The 23,851-nt window shown below is 34.8% G+C and overlaps 1 protein-coding gene across 1 annotated transcript in view; it reads left to right on the forward strand.

The window, feature by feature from the left end:
• The window catches only part of LOC113235383, a 44,873-nt gene extending 29,718 nt beyond the window's left edge, over window positions 1-15,155 (forward strand). The window contains exons 3-6 of the mRNA XM_026471062.1: window positions 7,283-7,452; window positions 13,307-13,378; window positions 14,742-14,832; window positions 14,962-15,155. Coding sequence (XP_026326847.1) covers window positions 7,283-7,452; window positions 13,307-13,378; window positions 14,742-14,809 — 310 coding nt within the window. The 3' untranslated portion in view covers window positions 14,810-14,832; window positions 14,962-15,155. The remainder of the gene's footprint in view (window positions 1-7,282; window positions 7,453-13,306; window positions 13,379-14,741; window positions 14,833-14,961) is intronic.
• Window positions 15,156-23,851: the final 8,696 nt, after the last annotated feature.

Below are 23,851 nucleotides of genomic sequence, written 5' to 3' on the forward strand. Positions count from 1 at the left end.
TTTATATGGCGAGCGGCTAGGGAGTGGAATTCCCTTGCTGCAGATTTGTTCCCCGAACGCTATAACTTGAACCCTTTTCAAAGCGAGAGTGAATAAGTATTATTTAGGTGTTCATGCTACGTCGTCAACCTCATTATCATTTTCCATCAGGTGAGATGGAGGTCAAATGCGCACTTATTTTTTATATAAATAGAAAAAAGTATTTTTTAAATATTTTTAAATTAAGTATTTTTTTAATATTGTTTTTGCTTGTAACTACTAGTATACATTATGAAACATAATGGTGTATTTTACTTTTATAATAACTAAAATATATACAGCCTAAATATATTCAACTAACTTTTGTTCTCACGATACGTTCATAATTTATCGCACCTACCTGTAATCTCTCTTATAAAACTACACACCCACCATAATTTCTATAATAATATCCACCCGATATCCACAAATTCCGTTCACCCTCAAACTCCGAAGTTTCTCTTTCCTGTGATTTCCCTATAATTTTCACCCAATCACTTGACGAGGAAGCTAAGCGGCCAACATAACTTGATCTTTGCAACGGTCTTACAATCCAATAGGTGTGAATGTTAAGAGTGGATATCGTTATGCAATTTTTGGGTGTCAAGATAAACTGGATGGAATGTTGATGCATGAATGAAGTTACATGCATACACATTTATGGGAACCGCATTGCGGGTTGGTTGTATTGTACTGCGTTTGGTAATATACTGAATTTGAGGTCGAATTTCACTCTGTCAAATATTAGAATCGGTTGCGATTTGATAATATTGCATATTTAATGTTACTTTAGAATGTTTACAGTCGTATTGTCGTCTTTAAATAATAAGCTTTATAATTTTCTTTGATAAATTTTACCTAAATCTTTGAAGTGTTCTTGTCGAAAACAATTAAGAATTACTGCGAAACTTTAACTTTCAAAAGATTTCTAGCGTCTTATCAATAAAAGCGAATTATTAAATTTAAGTATGGTTAACTTCCAAATTGGCCCAATAAATTCTTCGCTTTTATTAATTATACACTAAATTGGTTATTGATTAATATGTGACAACTTTTGTTTTTTTTCCGCTGTTGACTTCCGTTTAGTTTTTTTTTAGTTACTTAATAGAATAGTAAAGAAAACGAGAAGCTGATTGAAGACAATAGATAACCAACTGGACATCTTATACGTCATGATAGTTTTCTTAAAAGTATCATAGAAGGGAAAATCGATGAAAAATGAGGCAAATTTGTTATTTTTTCTATTTATAATCAGGTTACAAAAACCCATAATTACATACCTTATAGACTAACATACATAATAATAATAATAATAATAATAATAATATAATATAACACTAATGGCTAATTATTATTTACACGTATTGTCTGTGACACAAGGTGGGTGTCCGATAGCCGGCCTCGGAAACGTCGGGACATGACACCCTTCGTCCAAAATTCATCCTTCATGAAGGTCGACAGACGTTGAGTTGGTACTCTCACCACAAATGAATTAAATTCACATTGTGGCGGAACCCCAATTGCTCGAACCTCAGGGTAGCATTGGCTTTCACCCACATGTACTCCACAATATCGGTAGACTTTGTTGAGTAATGAAGCCGTGACACGTGTAACAACGTCGTCGGTATCGCTGGAAGCAGTAAATGATTGGTGCCACTCAGGGCGGTGCCACTAAAGTTACGACTGGTGTACTTCTTTTTCCTTTCTACCTTTTTGAAACCGTCTACGTCGCATTGGTTAACTCTTTTTGGTGGTACTGGCAACACAGCTCCAGAGATGAGTATCTGTTTCTTTTTCTTTTTCTTTTTTTTTTTCAAAGGAAGACCGCGTCGAAGTTATTTAGATGTAATAAAAGAAAAAGCTAATGTTCTCTCGTACCAGAAAAGCAAACGGCGCTGAACAGAGATGGTTGGCGACTACTCTACCACACGAGCTTAGAGCTCTTAAATAAGAAGAAGAAGAACAATATAGTTAAATTATTACACGGCACGTGCCTATGAAGTAGTCTGAATGTCATTCTTAAAATCATTGCTCACATTTGAAACTTTTTGGACCGTTTGTCGGACTTTTAATTAATCAAAAATCAACCCAAATTGTCATCAACACTAGCGTTCAAGGAAAGCTCTCAGGATACTTAGTTAGTTACACATGTGGTTGTGGCCGCAGCCTTACTGGCTATAGTGAGAGGCTTGACAAATCTAAAGTGACCACCTTGCTTGTTTGCCGGAAAAGACAAGACCTCACCTACTTGCGTAAGGTTCTTCATGACGAGATTGGGTCTTCTTACTTAAAATAGATCTCTGTGCAAGGCGTAATTCCCTAGTACCCAACAACACATTTTACGATGTGTAAGAATAACACTTCCTTTTATAACTCCCTGATAAGAATATGTCGGCTTTACGAGATATCTATGAAAAACTCCGGTTTAGATATTTTTGATCTAAGATCCAGAACATTTAGTAACTTACCTAGCACTTACATAGGTGTTTATACCCATACCCTTGTCGCTTTTGTAATAAGTAAATAAGTATATTAATAAGTAAATAATTATAATAATATATAATATAATATAATAATAACGCACACACTCAACATAGCCCCGCACTAGGGAAACCCTGTGTCGCGGGTGCCATGGACACACACATAGACAAACACAAGTTACACCCAAACTCACGAGAGAAATAAATGTAGGTCATACAAATATTTCTCTCGGCCCGGGAATCGAACCTGGGACCTCTGCGTGGCAGTCCGGCATGGTAACCGTTCGGCCACGGAGGTAGTTAATAATAAATAAAATAATTAGTTATAATAATAAATTTATAATAATAAATAATTATAATAATAAATAATTAGCAAATTATGAACTGTTGTAACTGACATAAGTAGGATCTGGTACAGAAACTTGCAAAATAATATTTTCTTGTATTCCTCTAATAGTGGGCTTTAGTAAATCTGGTCTTGATACAAATACAATTTCACTGAGAGAAAGTTTAATAATTCTGCAGTGGCAAAATTAGTTCATACACGTCTTTTATTTCCAAAAAAACTAGAGGGCACAGAGACAAAAAAAAACTATAGACTACAAAAATACTTTTGTTTAGCCATAAACATATATTATTATAGTAAATACTCCTAAACAACAACATAAAATTGTGCTTGTAAGACATACTACAGTCCACTATGAAAAGAATGCAATTTGATTCTACCAATATAATTTTATTGTTATCTGTTTTGTTGTCCATATAATATATAAGTAAATGTCTTAAAGTAATATTATATTATTGCCAATATTCAATATTTATAGAACCTCGTCGGTAGACTAACTCTTGTGTACGTCGAGCCCAAAAATGTCATCCAAAGTAGTCACAAAGTTGTAATGCTAACAAAATCACCGATGAATTTCTACAAGAATGGTGACTTGGCAACGTTACTACTTAAGATTAAATCTGGTAGCATTCAGCAAGCACCTGGTGCACCTGGCTGCCAAGTTTTCTCCTACCTTAAAATATGTTTTGTTCAAATTTCTTCGCACCTTTTCTTAATTTTTTTACTTACGTTATATACCTTTTAGTGTAATAAGGGCAGCACGAGCTTTGAATAAGCTACCTTAATAATGATAATAATACTAAGACTGTAGCTAATGTTAGTCAGTAAAGACGCTTATTGCTTGTTTTCTAATTACGTTTTCTTAGTATTCAGTCAGCACTTATTTTCGTCTTACTGTTTAGAATATTTAAAATTTCAATTACATGCTAAATGTTGTTTACGGTTAAAAGCTGCAAGACACGTAGCTTTTTAGCCGTGTATAAACTTTTTCTACCATTTAGATCTTTATTTAATTTGCTTTCTTTTTGGTTAGTGCCTCGGAAGTCAGTGTTTCTCTGGTAATTGGCGTACATTACATGTACTCTGGTCGATGACCTCCGTGGTCGAGTGGCTTGCACACCGGCTTTCATGGTGTCGCCTCCTGAGGTCTCAGGTTCGATCCCCGGCCGACTCAATATAGGAACCAACTTTTATATTGACCTGGATCTGGGAGTTTGTGGTACTGTTGTTGTTTTCGATTTCTATAACACAAGTGCTTTAATTGCTTACTTTTGTGATATTGTCTGGCATGGTAATAATATTTGCAATTAAGCCTTTTTTTACTTAGACATTTTGTGAAAGTAATCCACTAGTTTGTCACTGAACTAACTGACAACAAAAAAATTCCTTCCACCCGGCTGAACCAGGGACATTTCCGCCTAACGCGGGCTGTCACTCTCCCAACTGCGCTACGGAATATCTCTACGCCTTTTAACATCTTTGTATCAATTATAATCAAAATAATCCTTAATATATCCGAGAAATATAAAAACAACTCATTGCGCTCTTAACACCAGAAATATTATCCGTTAAGTTCATTTCAGTGTTACAGCGCAGCCGGTGAGTAATATTCAACAAGACAAGTTCATTACAAAGATAAATCCCGACTTTTGACTTACATAGATGCGACCAAGTTCTTATAGAATACAGACTTCCATAAGAAAGACTTTGCTATAATGTAAAGTATCGTTAGGTTTAAAATTTCCGTTCCATTACGATGTAGAGATGGAAAAAGAATAAACAGCGCATTTGCGCACTATATCCAGTTCGTATTCTTTCCAAATCGCCGTTTGTGCACTACGTTCGATTCAAATCCGAGACAATACGAATTTCGCTTGTACACCTATAGATAAAAATTGATCCCTGAGACATTCGGACCGTTATTTCTCGAAATCGGAAACTGATACGAATCGGACGTAGTGCGCAAATGCTCTTATTGTATTTGTTTGTTAGCTTTTAAAATTTTAATTCAGTTTCATCCATATTTAATAGTCATTAATAATAATAAATAATAGTCAATAAGTTAATAAAAAATATAAACGTTTTGAACGCTTTCTTACATGAAGATCCACGAAAGTACAAACTTATACAAAATTACATTATTGGTTTCTGAGTTGTAGGGTTTTTAACCAAACTTTCGGATATTTCGGCGTTCGTAATTGCATAATAAAACTTTGTTCGAATAAAAGCCCATCCCTAGTCGGAAGTCCATTATTCATTCAATGCAAATGTATGCTTCTTGTTAATTCTAAAATGGAGAAGCGGTTACAATGTGCGTTCCGAGTTTTGGCTCACTATGTTGTTTTAGCGTTATAAATTTCAGGCCGGATTAAGTTTTGGGTGCTCGCACCCACAGGTTTTTACACGATATTGCAACATAGTATGAATAAATTTATAGGATTCTCAAAGCATTTCGTTTATGATTTTGTTCTGGCAACGCAGTAATATATTATAATTTTTTTTCTGAAAAAAAAAATTGGGGAACGAAACTTTATTGTCATTTACTGTAGACATTTTATATTTGGTGAAGCCTTAAAGGATGGAAAATTAAAATAAAGGGGTGAACCATCCAAATAGAGGTGTGAATATTCTACTAAACTTCACAATTTTAACATCTGTATCTCAATACAAAGCACTAAATATCAAACACCAATATCTGGTAGGAAAATTTACATTTATTACATATCGTAAAATAAGAAACCGCAAACCGTTGCAAACAATAAATAAGTTCTGCGTTATTCTCAAGAAAAGGCAAAAGCAATCCGAATACCAAGGACAAGTACAAGAAAAACCACTACTTCTGTTAACAATTTAAAACGTTTGCAAAGTCCAGCACTAAAATTATGTACTAATGTGTGCCTTCTTCGCTATTTTTGTTTCCATTTCTTGGTCGATGTAAGAACGGTACGGACTAGATTGACGGACGGACAAGTCGTGCGCCTGATGGTAAGCGACACGCCTGTCCATAACAGTTGTAGTGCCGCTTAGAGCTTTCAATAGCAAAGGTCTAAGGGGCACTACCACAGCGTCCGTCATCCTGAGACATAAATTGATAAGTCCCATGTGCCTTTAATTTCCCCAGCAACCTTACACGAATGCTCACATTTTTGCTTGGCGGCAGAAATAGGTGGAAGTACTTTCCTGGACGAACTCTTTCACAAGGAGCTCTACTCCTACTAAATGATCTGCGTGATCCTAAGAGTTATGTGTAATTTTTATTGATAATTTATTAAGTAAACCAGTACCTGTGCTATTGATCTGTAATAATATTTCTAATTGAATAAGTATAAATAATAAATAAATAATAAATAACGCACACACTCAACATAGCCCCGCACTAGGGAAACCCTGTATCGCGGGTGCCATGGACACACACACATAGACAACCACAAATTACACCCAAACTCACGAGAGAAATAATTGTAGGCCATACTACTATTTCTCCCGGCCCGGGAATCGAACCTGGGACCTCTGTGTGGCAGTCCGGCATGGTAACCGTTTGGCCACGGAGGCAGTTAAAGTTAAGTATGGATTGAATATACGCCTGTAACCATACCGTGAGACTTTAATTCAAGATTTTCACCATCCTGGATCCTATGATGATGCAATTCCTTATAATGAGTCATCAAATATAAAATTTGAAATCTGACATAGATTTCAATGTGTCTAAATACAATGTAAAGGAAAATTGGATAGAAACCATATATCCCAATAACCACGGATATAGTTATTGTGTATCGATGGCAGATTTCCTTTGAATTTACCAAAACTACATTGATTAAATTGAGACCATTTTTAACCATCGATCTTCAACCCACGGTTACCATTAATTCGTATTTATTTTTCGAAATAACGTTTGTTCAAATGTTCACTATTCCGAAAACCGAATTATAACGAAACCGTTCTTCTTTCAGGATATGTTGGATGTTTATCGCAAAGACACGATTAGGTTCGGTTAGGTTAGGTTAAGTTAGGTTTAAAAGAAAAAATATTTTCCTCTCAAAATTACTTTCGACGTTATGAAAATTCGAGCAACAGTTATTTCTGGAAAATGTCGTTTCGGATTTTTGATAGATAACCTCAACCCACAAATTGTACGAGTAGTACAGTTCACAAAATTGGCAGTTCAATGTCAATTTATAACTTTATCATTAACGAAAAGTTCTATGATATAATTGTAAATATGAATCATCTTATTACATATTTTCTAAATTACAAGAACACAATGTATATTTTCTGATAAGTATATTACGTTTATAGCTGTCTTAGTCTCATAGTCTAAGTCTCATTTAATCGACCAACCAATAATTAATGGTCGTAAATGTAACGGAATGGCCACGGAATCTTATTTCATTTTACGATATCTCTCTTATTTAACAATAAATATCTTTGTCAACAGACGTCTAGATGGCGTCTCCCATAACCTCAAGATGATAAATGGAAGATACTCAGCAGTAGCATCAGTGACTCTTCGGGACGCTGATCTACCTTCGCCTGCAGAATTCATCTGCACTTTGAGGATACCACAGGCTCAGTACGCTGTGAGAAAGGAGGCTATTTATTATCCAGGTAAGGCTCAATAATGTACTAAGTCATTTAGTATTTTTTGTTTTATCTACTAGATAAACACGGGGTTGGAGTGCGCAAAAGGAGCTTCCTCGCATTATGTTCCTTCCTTTCCCGTATTTCTGGAACAACCTGGGTAACAATCGGCTAGTACCTTACGCCAATTGGCGAATCGGTTCACCACGATGCCAATCATGTATGTATGCAGTGTATGCCATCGATACGATACGAAGAAGACTATACAAGTATTTGTTTTAAATATAGAATAGAAAAACGCTAGATCATAATTCATAGCACCCTGGTGCTAGAGACAATGTCACTCGCTAGTCTATGCAAGAATGTTGTTCTATACAATGTATTGTATAATTTCTGAATGAGTAGTGAGTCTGAATTAATGTATGATTTGGTCGTTTCTCAAACAGCACTAACCATCTTTTGAATATAATTTATCAGATTTATTAAGATTGGCTCGTAACGACAACGTGGGTATTGCTAAACCTGTGGCAGGGATTTTCTTTTTTTGTTATGTCTTCAATGATAAACAGATGAAGTAATTTTTCGGAAATTGGTAAAATAGATTTATTACAATGTTATTTTTCTAATTTCGTCACTTTATTATTTAGGGCGCGATATGTTATCTAGGATAACAGGATAAGTAAGACTTGATACATTACGTTGAAATGTAGCATATTCCCGGGGTGCGGTCGGGACAAGCACACTATTGTTGACCTATAGGAATTTATCCAAGGTTCTAAAACTAACGAAGGAAACCAATACCAAGTTTTAACATTGATCGTTTATTGATCCGTTTACAAAAGTAATAAATGCATCTCTTAAGTATACTAGTATTACATGAACCACGCGGGGTTACTACCCTACTTGGTACTTGGTGTAACGGGTTGGTGTCCGCAACTCGACGTCAAGGCGTCTATTTTGCGTGTGGAAAACTAATACTACCCTAACTAATCTAGTGACGGCGGTGAGCTAAAGGGGTAGGTATACGATTGAAAGGTGAACAATTCGCACGGCCTGGACACACCTTGGTCACGCGCAGCAATTGTTTCCCCAACACAGGACGCAGACAGGGGTGAAGGGTGAGTTATTCGCATGGCCTGGACACACCTTGGTCACGCGCAGCACCCAACCTAGGAGATTGACGGGGGAGGATAGTCCCTACGAGGGAGTGGAAGACGAGCAATTCGCACGGCCTGGGCACACCTTGGTCACACGCTGCAATTACTCTTTAAAAGCCCCTCACCCGGTGGAGGTTCTTACCGTAGCAAGCTCCCCCAACGAGTGTATCGCTCGCTCCGGCTGGCGGCCTTTTATAGTCCCGTCTCCGCTTTCGGCGCGGGTCGCGCGCGCGTCTCGCGCCCGCCGTCGCCTGCGTCGCTCGCACCGGCATCAGTCAGCGGAACTTTCTATGACGCACGATCGGCCGGCGCTATGGCGAGTCGCGCCCGGTGCAGCGCGTCACAGTGTAATATAATAGTGTATAGTATAAAACTGCATTATATTGGATTTCTACTAAGAAATAGTTTAAAATTATGTTTCTAAACTAAAGGATTTGTAGATAGTGATAAAGATCAGTATTTAGCTTGATTGAAAAAGGGTTAAAGATGCTCCAATAAAGATATGGTTCAGTGGGTTATCTTGCCCATTTAGGAGGGACGATTGAGCGATATAATGTCGTAATACGGTCATTGATCCGTTGCCTTTATTAGGGCTGACAATGGCTTGACCAAAAATTTATAGGGCATTTTAAATTTAAGGGCCATTGAGGTTCCAACACATTTTATAAATAAACATAATAAAGTTAATCTAAAATAAGTATTAAAACATAAACACAAAATATATTGACAACTTTATGAAAGTTTAATATCCAATTTATTCGTTCGGGAAATCCTACAAGATATTTTCGACGAAAGCTATATTCACGGAAATGGAAAATGCTAAGCTAAAATGCAAAGTCTCAGGGAATATTTAGCTTCCACCGTTGGAGAGGACGATAAGAGGCGAAATTTCCCTGATGACTGCCCGTTGCCTCCGCCTTTATTAAAAGGAACAATTTCGGAATAATATTACTGTAACACAATGATAACCTACCCGTGAATACCACTTCCTATTCTTTTTCAAAACAGACAAAGAATTAAAATGAGCGCGCACAGGATAAAACGTGACGACGTAAACAGAAAGCTGTTTATTTATTTAAAACAAGCAATTTAACCGCTTTATAAGTCGACGAACGTCATTAAAGCCGAGAAGTGGGAGCGAAAAGAATAAGGGATTTTTTTCTAACGGAGGCATGAAAATAACAATTCCCCGGAATAATTTGCGAGAAGGCCATTTAAGCTTTTTATCAGCAAAAAGTTTGTGTACACAGCTATCTAAACTGTAGGAGAGATGAGATGAAACATTTCCTGCAGGCAGTCCTCGTGAATAATTTTATGCTTCGTTAACTCCATTGCGGGAGAAAAAAAACGCGTTTAATAGAATATTGGGTAAGGAAACAGCAAAAACATTTTCTTTAACGTGTCTCTGCTCGGACTATATTACTAAAGAAGATACGGTCGTGGACGGGCTTATTATTATATTACTGCTTGTCCATGCGACATTACTATTTCATGCATCGTTGGATTAACTATTCATGCTGTCGAAAGAGGTCTCTTCATTACATTATTAAATTTTCGTTGTCGTTTCAAGATCAACTGAATATTACCATTTGCTTTATTATTTATTTAAAGCATTGATTTTCAATTATGATTTCCAAGCATACAATAATCATGAAACGGTGTAGGCAATACAAGAATTTTGTCCATGATTATGGATATCTTTTACTTGTTTTCATATTTGCAATCGCAGGTTTCATGTTCATACATTTTACACTACACAATTTCACTTTCCTGAAGATGAACTTTTCATACTAGAAATATAGCACGTCTTAGCACTTTACGAAAACTGCAGCTGTGTTCGCAATCACGTTATAACTTGCGCAAAGTTCTTAAAATAAATTGAACGAGCTTAAAATGCCTTCAGGCGATCACTTTTAGTTCCTCTAATGAAAAATCAACAAGTTCAGTAGTACCTCTATCGCTTTCTAGTTTCCTTTCTCAAATGCATTTACGTTGGACAGAGGAAGATGGATTAATATGATAGATCGAGTTTTTCTATATTGACGTGATTCGTCTCGAAGAAACGGAGGATAATTCTCTTTTGACAAACTATTCAATCTCAATCGGGTTATTGGACGAAATACAATAATGTTGATTATGTTTGTACTAAGAGAAGGTCGATGTGTTTTCCCCATCTACGCACGTTCCTAGTTTCTTCCATGACAACGAAAACTTTTACGGTATGAAAAATATTTTGTAGTTCATCTCTTAATTCCTTATATTCAGAGGCCATTTGTAAAATACTAACAAAGTGACAGGGCTTTTGTTACTAAGTTCATAAACAACAACTTTTGTTCCATGACTTTTAATAATTCATCAGATTTAAAAAAAAGGCTGATGGTTTGACCTACTGCCTCTCAAGCAGAGGGTCGTGGGTTCGAATCTGGGCTCGCACCTCTGAATTTCTCGAAATTTATGTGCGAAATTTATTTATCATGAACTTTTCGGTGAAGGAAAACGTCGTGATGAAACCTGCACGTCGAAGAAGGTTCACAACGTAGCGGACTATGGCCTAAACCCACGTCTGGATGGTGACCCGTGCTCAGCAGCGGGACGTATAAATGGGTTGATGATGAAATCAAATTTTACTTTCGTACAAAAATAAAAACAATTTAATAAATCTCTCTAAACGGTGATACCTCTGTGCGGTAACAAAAAAGCGGTAGCGTAAATACCAGTCCGAGGCAAAATGCAGGCCCTGGGGTGGCGGACTTTGGCCTTTGCATGTTTGAATTTACTAGCTTAGTAGCAAATACTGGATCTAAAAAGTGCCAGATAGTACAAAAAAAACTTGAAAGTAACAATAAACTTACTTTATTGTCTTGTAAAACGTCATGGAACAAGAATTATTGTTTATGATGATAGTAATATAGTCCTGCGAAGTTTTTAGTATTTTATAACCCTGTATATTCATGGGCAATAATTTTGAGCCAACTTAATTTTTAATTAGATCACGAGAGATTAACTAATTTCTAAATTATTTCCTTTTTCCATAACTATGTGTTAAAGTTTTGCGTAATTGTAAACATATTTGGAAAAAGACTTCTCCTCCTCACTGTTGAGGATCGTGACTTTGAACAAGTACACCGTCAATGTTTTTCTCCACTAGATTCTGTTTTCGAGTGGTGTGCGACATTTATGGGTACTGGCAGATTTTAACCATTGTTTGTAACTTCGTCCTCGAGGTCGTTTGCCCTCTATTTTGCCCGTAACAATTAATTTTTGAATATTGTCAGTGCTTCTGCGTGCGATATGGCCAAAGAATTGTAGAATGCGGAGTAAACAGACAGAGGATAAACGTTTGTGATGTAGCAACCGCAATTCCTCAAGTACGGTTGAGACCTTTCTGCTATTTTGTTTTTGAGGTTGAACATTTATTGAAACTGTTGTAAATGTTATTATGTTTTATTGAATACTAAAGTCATTTATTTAAACTTTTTGAGCAATTTTATATTATGTTAATTTAACAGGAAAAGGTACAAGTATTTTGTTAAACATAATCCTGAAACTATAAATTTAAGGACTTAAGGAATCTCTACTAACTGAGCTATCATTGTCAGTCAAGTTGATTCTCATTATATCGAGTTCTTAGCTTTTCGCGATTGTTACACATAGGAAATGTAACTATTTTTCCGTATTTAAATCGCGTATATTTGTTTTTTGTTGACTGACAGTCAACCGTGACCATGGGATCTGTAAAGGGCCCGAAACGTCGGTTTGTTTGAGAAAACAAATATACGCGATTTAAATCCGGAAAAATAGTTACGTTTGATTCTTATTATAAAACCGATAATCGATTGTAAACCAAGCACATTCTATCGCTGTTACTGCAGACAACATTGTTGGAATAGTTCGAAGCGTCGCCAAGGAGCAAACATCGAATAACTGACTTTATAGCTGGCTTAGTGATATCATTGCACAAGAATTTGTAGTGTTGGAGAACGGTACTAATTTCTAGCAGTTTCTATTAAAGAGTTTATAGAATGTATTCATTTAAGAAATTTGAATTCTACACTAGCGACACTAGGGGCTCGGTACAATGTTCCATATAAATATTTTGTAAGGTTTGTTTACCATATAGAAATTCCCTAAAATATTTGATCCTTTTCACTGGGAAACTATTCAGCAAGCGATCACAAGAGTTAATTTAAAAAATTAAACACATATATCAAGTAGTCGCTTACTGCTATCGCCAGTGCAAGCTCATGAATTCATTCAAGTAGACTCTTACATTTTGTCGTTTTACAATCACATCTACAGTGCTTGTCTCTTCTAATATAAAGTTTTTAAATTTCGACAGTTTTCTAGAATATTGGCCTATCTGTTATGTATCGTGTTACTAGTTCGACCCGTCATTTGAAACTTAAACCACCTAGTTCATTGGGAAGATGTTTAAAATCAACTGCAGAATATCTAAAATGCAAAGCACACTAATCCTATACAGGCTCACGTTCTCATATGACTATTATAAACAATGAAAAGCTCGGTGTTTTTTTCACAATAAAACCTAGTTCTTTCTCAGCCCAGCTTTGTAGTAAGAAAAAAATGGTCTATTTTAGTTTAGACCGCTATTCCCGAAAAGCAACGATTTATACTTTCTGGCGTTTAATTTATTGATTAATTACGTCAATTGTTTATGTTTTGTTTCATGTATTTTGTATTATATTTATGTTTCATGTTGTCAGGTCCAATAAGCACCACTCCGGAAATGCCAACGGCTGCCGATATGCAGTTAGCTGCGGCTGTTGGTTCAAGAGGTAAGTGTTATTAAATTATTTAATTGCATTAATTTGTAAATATTGTACTTCACTCGTTTATTTTTATTTCTATTTTTGTCCGCTCGGTCTTTTTTCGTTCCATCATCTACGCTCACCTGTCTATTCTTATTCTTAAGAGGATTGTGACGCCAGCGTTTGCATACACGAGCAAAAATGAGGCAATTTTGGAAACTAACGACCTGACTTTTAAAGAAGTTCGTTACTCGTATATGAATATACTTGCCGATTGCTATTTACATTTTCTTATGATGCTTTATACATTCTTATTCATTCTTTTATTCGGTACTCGGAAGACAACTGTTATTTTTTAATTTTATTGTAAAATTTATCCGTAATGGAAATTGATAATACTTATCCAATTTCCATAGCTTTTAAGGAGGTGTCGATTTCACTCATCCAATTAGTGAAGTACGAGGAATGAAGCGACAGACCATAGCTTCGGGATAACATTTCAATTTAGAAACTTGTTAATTTGAAAGTCAAGATATTGTTTGTTACATCATCTTGCTCCTATTTATTTAGGGTGTGATTAGATTTTTTTCATTCAACTTTGTCATCCATTTTTTTTTGTAGATATTGTAAAAAAGGTTTACTGTTCCTTATATACCATTCAGTACATATATTACGCAACAAAGCGTTTTGTTACTCAAAGCAATATTCAAAACAGTGATAGTCTAATGAATGATAGATATATTTTACAGGATATATCACGGAGAGTGTGCGATGGAATTACACGATTTAATTCCACCTTCCCCTTTCCATCATCGGAGGACTAGGCGTAGGCTTGGGTCCCCTATGTTGTGGATATTCCAAAAAATCGCACGAGGAGTTACGCTTCCACATTTATATGGCGAAAGGCTATGGAGTGGAATTACCTGCCTACAAACTTGTTCCCTGAACGTTATAACTTGGACCTTTTCAAGGCGAGAGTGAATAGGCATTATTTAGGTGTGCATGCTCTTTCGTCGACCTCATCGTCACTTTCCATCAGGTGAGATGGAGGTCAAAAGCACACTTACATTAGAATAAAAAATGCCACGTCAGACTCGAGAGCTTAAAGCAACCTGGCTTTCTTATATGCTATGTGCTAAATATGGTTTCCGGTAGTATCAGTTTAGCTAACGAGCTTTTCTAAATTGGTTCCGTTATCGGAATTCTTGTAGTAGTCGTTTCATAGTTTGAGAGAAGGCAGGGTTAGTTGATACACAACAAAAACAACTATTAGGCATCAAGTGGTAAATTATGACCGTTACCTATCACTTTTCATGACAAAACATTGTTTTTTCATTCAAATTATGTTATTTGATTGAAAAGTTAATCAAAATAAGTTTTTTTGTTTCAGGAGCAACTATCTACTTAGCACTCACAACCATGTTGCTGCCTGCTTTAGCTCAAAATTTAGTGTCATAAAAGGAATTAATAAAAATAATCAGGTAAGAGTCATTCAGACATTTACTTAACACTTATTAACTTAAACAAAAGTTTTCTTCATTATTCAGATTAGTTTTTGGAAAGACTTTTGAGACTGTCGCTGTTATGAAAGAAATTATATCTTTTCACAGAACAAGTCCCAAGGGTAGAAGCAACCTGAACACAAACAAGTGAATAGTTATAGACACCTAGTCGTAAATCCAAAGCTACACCTAACCAAATATTCATTCTAATCACAGGCGTTTCACAAGGACTTGTCTTAGGTCTTTAAAAAATTATAAATGTTCATGCAAAGGCTTTTGTGTGTACTACAGTAAATGATTGCGTGTTAAAAGCTGAATATTGTCGTAGCTATTTAATTGTACAGTTCTACGATAGATTATCTATTTAAAATGGTTTTTCTGAATAATTAATCAATATTAGTGAAATGTGTAAATAGATGTATTTCTTTAAAACAAACTTGTACAGAAGATTTTTGATGTAATAATATGTAGGCAATGTTCGTAAACACATAGATTCTCTCTTTAGAAAATGACGTCATGGGAATGTCCATTTTATTCTGACCCAGTTTAAATTAAAACAAAAAAAGGAAACTGTTTTCAGAAACAATATTAATAAGACATGCTTAAAATCTCCTGACGTCACAAAAGAGGTATTCTGTGCATTTAGGGACATTGATATGACTTAATGAAGGGCCTAAATGACATTTTCTGATTACAGAAAAAAATCATAGAATCAGATTTAAAAATATGGATAAATTGGAAAATGTCAAATTAGGTATATTGTTACCAATTATATTTTCATTAGTTGAAAATGTCTTAAGCTAGTTTCTCGACTAATGAGTGAAAACAAGCAACACACGCTATGTGTAAATTAACAAAACGAGTTCTGAAAACAAACTTTACCCTTGTCAAAGTTGATTACCTGTTTCGAAATTGATCTTATATGAAAGGTTCATACACATTTGAAAATGAATAAAACTATAAAGCAATTGATGAAAGCTTGTGACAAAATAGTTTTGTTACGGAAGTGTACCATCTGCCTATTTATTTTTTAAACTATTCATTCATCAAAAATTTTCAATATAGAGACACAATATATATTACAATAAAATGTAATGAAACAAATCTTTATTGTCAGTAACTTATCACGAGATATACGTACAACCTGTACAAAGAAATTTAATTTAAAATTTATTATCGTGTCTTTTCACTAAGGGTTTGCCCCTTTGCTAACAGGGTATCAAATTAATTAATTTGATTTCCAATTCATCGTTTGATATGAATTTTGACAATATTATAAATGTATGTAGCGTTTTTGCCCTTATTCGTAAACCTATTTTATTCAACTTCATATTCTTTATCAGTGTGAATCGTAAAATGTTAATTTAGATATAACTCATACTGCACTGTGTCACTTTTTATAAATGATTGCACCTTGGGAGTTTCAGAAAAAAAAAACAATTTATTATCCTATTTAACGGGAAATGTTTCGAAAATTTAGTGAAAAATGAGCTTGTTTACCCGACTTTCTATTTTATACTTCAATGTATTTATGCTTTCATTAGGTATCATTAGCGTTCTGAAAGAGCACGACCGTTATACAAACACTGCACTGATTAATTACTGTTATTAGTCCTTGCAGATTTCTTACCACGGTATGACTTTTTGTTGTTCTCACGATATGTCGGTGCCGTTGAAAAGAGGGTCGGTAATCATGGACCGCAGAAGAGGGTAGACAGATATGTCTATTCTTAAAGCTGTCAACTGCCTCTCGCTAGCCAACCCGAGACCACGGAGCGTGAAATCGTCCCAAAATATGGGAGAAAACATGTAGTTCCTACCTTTGTAAGAAACCGGCAAATAATGATAGGTAATCATTTGATAAACTACGGTGATTGTTATAAATTTTAGTACAAGTTTTTAATATATTTTTAAAATAGAAAACCTTTTGTGAGTTCCAAAGTGTCAGCACTTTTCATAAGTAACTATAGAATAGCTTGGTGTAAATGTAAGGAAAATTCGTTCATGAATAAGGGCGATTGTAAATATTTCTATGGAATTTGTATGACTTAAAACTTAAGATAGCATAAGTTCTTGTTGTTGTAAGAAAAATAATAATACATTTGCTGTGCATACTGCCGTTTATGGATAAGATCCAGTCAAGACTTTTATTGTGAGATTTCTTAAAATAAATAAAAAGATCGTTGTGTATTTTGCATTTTTATTATATTTCAAAATAACTTTCAAGTTTAATAACGAAGTACATATTTTCGTACTTCACACTAAATAAAGCCACATATGCAAAACGACAACTTATCATAATAGAGGTTTAAAGATTCTGCAATGCCATACAATTTCATATACACTGAATTTGTTTCATGTAGTTCGTGTTATTTTTATGATTTTCATGTGATAAAAGCAATTTTTTAAAGTGAGGTCATATTTGGCTTTATTATATGACTTATTATTTTGAAACTTGCGTATTAATCGCTCTGAGTACTTCAAATTTTAAAGCTCTATATTCCTACAAAAAACAGAAGTGGAAAATGACGGCCAATCAATGAAAAGATGTTTCACGGAGGCAATCACAGCCATCAGCAGTAACAGACCCAAAGATAATAAAAATAACAATTGAAGTCCATTTTGAACATGATTACGCAGTAAAGGTCTAATGAACCGACGACATTTATTAAAACGATCTAGAAATCCCTAAAATCCTCCGAAATCCGACCCCATTTTGTACTTTTGTGACGCAGTTTTAAAAATATATAGTTTGCAAAGATATAAAAGTAAACGGTATGAGAGATAAGCAAAAAGCATAAAAATATTAAAATAAACCAGAAAAACTGAATAAGGTACATAGAGGAAATGAAACTATTTTTCTGGATTTAAATCGCGTATATTTGTTTTTTCAAACGTCGTTTCGTGGCCTTTACAGGTCCCATGGTCACGGTTGACTGAGGTGGTACAATCTTCAACCAGTTATGTCTAATATTAATGCAAACCACCCTATTTTTCACTGTAGTTACAATAGTTATTAATTATATACCTAATTTTACAAAGTTAAGTTTTACAAATTATTTTATGGAATGAATTTTTATTAAGTTCAATTTATTATTAATTAATAATAGAAATTGGAATAAACTAAAACATATTAATTAATACTGCAGTCTTATGTCTGGAATTTTTCATCCTACACATTCAATGAAGTTTGACAAACCTTACAAAAGAAGTCCGTTATTTACCCAGGATGCTGCGAGAGGTCATTGAAATTAAAAAACATCCTAATTTCAACAGGGAAGATGGTTTCTCCATACCACCAGTTTGGGATCCAGTATTCCTCTGATGAAAAACCCCAAACAGACATAAGACTGCAGTACTAATTAATATATTTTAGTTTATTCTAATATCTATTAAAATTAATAATAATTTGAACTAAATAAAAATTCATTCAATAAAATAATTAGTAAGACTTAATGTAGCGTAAATTGGAATGTTTTCTGTTAATACTTTACTATTGAGGATTCAGCTACTTAATGAAATAAAATGATATGAAAACCTTTGGAGCGTGTATTCCAATTGCTACAGTGAAAGGTAATACGTGTGAGCACGCTTAGCTACGATGGCGGAATGAATCGAGTGAGGGGCGCGCGGGCGGCCCAGCTGCGCCGGAGTTCTTTTGCGTTAACATTTTCTTAAATTGGAATGTTTTGTAAAATTAATTTAATAACTATTGTAAGTATAGTGAAAAAATAGGGTGATTTGCATTAATATTAGACATAACTGGTTGAAGACTGTACCACCTCAGTCAACCGTGACCATGGGACCTGTAAAGGGCCCGAAACGTCCGTTTGTTTGAAAAAACAAATATACGCGATTTAAATACGGAAAAATAGTTTCATTTCTGTGTGTAACAATCGCAAAACCTAAGAACACGATAAGGTACATAGAATTGTAAAGTATTTGGCAAAAGGACACAAGTATCCTAGTCAAGAACTTAAAGGCAGTCAGGACTATCTTTAAGATTCCAAGCACTTCTTTGATGGTGTTGTAACCACTAAATTACAAATTTTATTAATGTCAACTGTTCTCGTTAATAATACTTTCTTTTGTAACATAACCCACGAACTTGCTACCAACCTCGTTACCATCAATACCTTGTCTTTTGTGAAACTTGATCCAAAGAGGGTAAGTGTGCCTGCTCCAGGAGAGTTCGCTTGGAACTATTTTTGTCCATAATCATTTTCAAGTTCTCATTAACAAGAACTGATTTATTAACAACTGCTCTTTTATTTATTAAACTTTCGACGAATTTACAAGTACGAACAAGAAGTTGTTCAAGGTTAATAGTTACATATTAAGTTAAAATTTATCACATAATATTTTTTATTGAATCACAATTAACAACACATTGAAATTAACATCCTACCAATAACTAGTATGATGATAAACATATTGGAATGCAACTTGAATTTGTATGTTTTTTATAACAAAGAAATTTGCTGTACTTGGGTCTTATATTTAATAATACTAAGTTCTTTTTCTTCGCGTTTAACTATCTCTATTTTACCAAACCCCATGTTCAGCCGTGTGAATTGCGTTGTCAGTGGCATTAAAGACCTCGTCTAGCGTGCTGAGTACTAATTAACTTGTTGGTGCTCATAAACTTGACTGTCGTTTCACACGAGTTTTATAAATGTTATATTATATAGAGATAAACAGATAAAACTAACAATAGCAAATGCTATATAAAACACTAAGTTCAGACTTAAGTTAATTATTATTATATAATTAAAACAATGTATCGCAAAATACCAGACAACCTGATTTGCTTTTTGGTAATGAGACTAATATCATTTTAGTAACAATAAATGTCAAGATGTTGATGCACGACATTAAAATCTCGTTAACAGCTGTTGCTAACAAGATTCCAACTGTAATAGACCAAATTTTACTGAATCATGTATACTTGTAAAGACGACGAAATAAATGTTAGTCACTCAAATTACACTTGAAATCATCATATTGATTAAACTTTGCTGCTCATTGGTAAGGCAGATTCCCCTGAGAGGAATGAACATGAAACTATAGGAGTTGCTCTTTGTATATATACATTTGAATACATTCATCATTTACAATATTTATTGCAACCATCTTACATAGATAATACTAGCAAGAGCTAAACAGGTAACTACCACGGATTTTTGTCATCAAAGTAGGGGAGAGCGGGGCTAAACGTTCCGATTTTCAAATAAGTTGAAGTTTCATATTGAAAATGAAGGATTTGACTTTCAACAAGTGGAAATATTGAACAAATGTTTATCGCTTTTTGTAATAGTATAGTCACTTCTACTAATATCTCAATGGTCTTTTTTCTAAATTAAATTTCGAAGCGGAACTTTCAGTCCCGGTTTGGGGCGCGTTTTGAGGTAAATTGTTCCGCCTAAATTATGACAGGATAACAAGGGATTTCTTAAATTAAACCAACTTTTTTATAATTGTATGTATGTAATATTTATATTATGCTTACTTAAAAAAATAACTACATTCCTTTTCATCAGTAACATTATTCATAACTCGTTTCTTCATCTGAATCACAGTTGTAAGTGACTCTGTCATCTTGTCTAAATGTTTGACATGAGCCCATTTGTAGTTTCGCATCCTTAAAACAAAGAAAAATGGTCATACGAATTTTAAGTACGATTGCAGGTCAATTGGGGAAGTTGTTCCTAGGAACAACCAGCCCCTCGGGGGAGGAACTTATGGCCCCAAATTACGTTTTTATACGAAAACTGATATACCGGCAAAGTGATAGAATCAATGAAAAAAATACTTAAACAATAAGATTCCTTACCAATGTCACTAGAATTTAGTAAAGTTACGTATGAATCGGCCCATAACACACAAAGACAGAACAAAAAAATTATACAAGAAAAAATTACTTACGTCATGTTTTGACGGCTCCACACACATAGCCACACTTCCATCGTCACTGAAATAGCTGCCGGCAATGCGCATCACCTGACGCTTTAACGACATGCTTCACATGTATTGCTACATATTTTTCTTGCAAAGTTATTGCTGTGAAAACAACTTACCCCGGGAACTACCAGCCCCGGTCTCCCCTACGCAGAAGCTGTATGTATAACAAACCTTTAGAATAAAATTTTTGTTTAACTACAATTTTAAACCCCATAAATGGCAAATTTCGAATACCATCCGGAATCTTATTATGGAAGAGTATACATTCTAACTGTCAAGAACAGCTAGTTTATTTTTATTCCTCGTATTAATGTTATGTCTGTCACTATTTTTCATAAAAAAATACTATTCTTGTCAGTGGTATTACCCCGAAGCAAAATGCCGCATGACATTACATTGTGAAAGTAGCTGAAGTAAACAAATTTAGCTATTTGGTTTGCGGTCGATTGGCCTGGTATAGTCACGCGCATGAATATAATATGTATTTACTGGTAGCGAAACTAATATTAAACAATATTTTATTCCATACCTCAGCCGTAGGTGGCTCAACCGTTTGCCCTGTAGGCGCTGGATGAGGAGGTCTCGGGTTCGATTCCCGATAGACCAATTTGGGATAATGAACTTTCTGACCCGGAATAAATTCTGTAGTTGCATATTGTTATTATTGTCATTGACAAGGTCTGTATAATGTGATGTCAAATATGATTGTACTAAAACAATATCATGAAGTAACATTTTAATGACTTTGAAGACGTGTGCAATAATGAAACTATTATTTTCAAGTGCTAGAATACATAGCAAATAGACAGGAATGAAACTAGAATACGATTGCGCATAAGATATTATTGTAGCTCTCTTGCCAAATATATTCACAAAATTGCTTTTGAATTTGAACCAATAGTCCTTACCATATGTGCCTGCTTTTGATACAGAAATCCGGCTTCAAAAATACGTTACTTGTTATAGAAATTACTCATTGGGTCCTAACAAAACCAAAACATTGAAACATTACTGTAACATATTCAACATATATGAATAACAACATAATAATATAAGTAACAAACACTGCTATAGTAAAACTCTTTACTTCTAAAAACAAGAGTGTCCAAAGCAATAAAAAAACAGCCGATTTGTATTCAACTCTAACCGAATCAATCAATCAACCAGGAATCGTGTTGCGGTGAAATTAGAAAACATTTTCAGATGCATTAGACGAATCTCACGGGATTCAGACCTAACATTGAATAATAGATGCGCTCGCTTCGCTCTCGGACGAATTACCCGACTAAATTATTGAGTACGCCACCTCTGACCGTTGGCATTGGGAATAAATCGACTACCCTACCTGTTTCGGTTGTTACGAAGTAGTGAAGTCAAATAAAAGTTAGTTAATGGATTGGCGTTTGGTGATTGGATGGGATGATCGATTGTTCAGGCCATAGAAAACGGATAATGAATATTTGATATTTTGGTAGCAATTATCAGTCACCGACGTTCACGATGGAATAATAAAGAAATTGTTTTCTAAAACTACATTAGTCTTAAAGTGGTTTTCCACTGGCAGGCGAGACGAGACAAGGCGAGACGGGAATGGAAATCTCGCCGGCCTATTTCCACCAATAAATATCAATAATCGCGCGAATCGCGACTTATGGTTGTGGATAGTGAGGATACAGTGTTAGCGATAAACAGGCGGCTGAAGTAACATGTACCGCAAATTATTATTATTAAATATGTTAACGGAAAAAAAAATCTGATGAACTCATCTTTTTAAATCTTAAATCGTACGTACCCCACAATCTCGCGATTGATATTAATAGCCATCGCAAGCTCGCGCTCGAAATCGTGTTTCCGTTGCAGAATATAATACTCTATGCAGGCAGCAATACGATCCAACATTACATCAACAATTATTTTAATTCTCGCCTCGCCCATCGTCGTCAACCCAGACCGACGATGGGCTAGGAGAGAGCTAAAATTTTGCCATTTCAATCCTCGTCTCACCTTGTCGGTAGAAGAGCACCTTAAAGAGGATAATAAACAAAGCCGAAGCAAACAAGGCCAATAAAATAGTGAAAAAATTACAACATCTGTAAAGATTCGACTTGGGAATGTACGTATAGAATAGATGTTTTCTTATGTAAAAGTAATGGAGAGGTTAGTAAACATAAGTTTTCATGTACTTAACCTACCTCTTGAATACTTTCATATAACATTGTTACCTTAAAGTGTAATTTAACAATATAATTTTGGTATGATTATAATTAAACAAAATGTGTGCCATTGAAAAATCTCTATATAATAACCTAACCTCCGGTTAAAAAAAACCGACCTCAAAAATCATTTATCCCATAGTTTACCAACTTTAGATATTTTCTTCAAATTTAAATGGGACTACTTCTGAGGTACACTATTTACAACAAAAAAATAATCATTAAAATCGGTTCAAATAATGGCGGCAAATATACATACAAAAAAAATATATAAAAAACATGCAGACGAATTGGGAACCTCCTCCTTTTTTTGAAGTCGACTAAAAAGACAATCAATCTCTCTATCTTAACGCGCACACAACGCTAAAAGGAAAATTCCCAACTAGAATATTTTGCGAAGCGAGCTTACGTAGATAATGAACATCATCCTGTTATCATCAAAATTATCCAATAGAGTCGTTTTATTGATCATACATACCCATAAGCAATTTTGTTCAATTCACTCCGTAGATAATTTAGTTGTATTGTCATTTTTTTTATACCAGATCAAGTCGGTTGAGTTTGATGAGTTTGCATTTATATATTTTTTATACAAATACAAAATTAAGTATTTTTCCACACAAAGATACAGGATACATATTAACAATATGGTACTTAGAGTAGTGGGAGACTGAAGTCTTAGCTAGGTCTAGTCTGTACGATAGGTATCCAGGCACCCACCTGCGTATAGTTTAACAAATCAAGCAGTTAAGGGAGAGACAAGGGTGTGCGCGTTTATGTGTGTGTGTGTGTGTGTGTGTGTGTGTGTGTGTGTGTGTGTGTGT

This window comes from Hyposmocoma kahamanoa, unplaced genomic scaffold, assembly GCF_003589595.1.
Source record: "Hyposmocoma kahamanoa isolate Upper Pololo Valley unplaced genomic scaffold, ASM358959v1 87, whole genome shotgun sequence".
NCBI lineage: Eukaryota > Metazoa > Arthropoda > Insecta > Lepidoptera > Cosmopterigidae > Hyposmocoma > Hyposmocoma kahamanoa.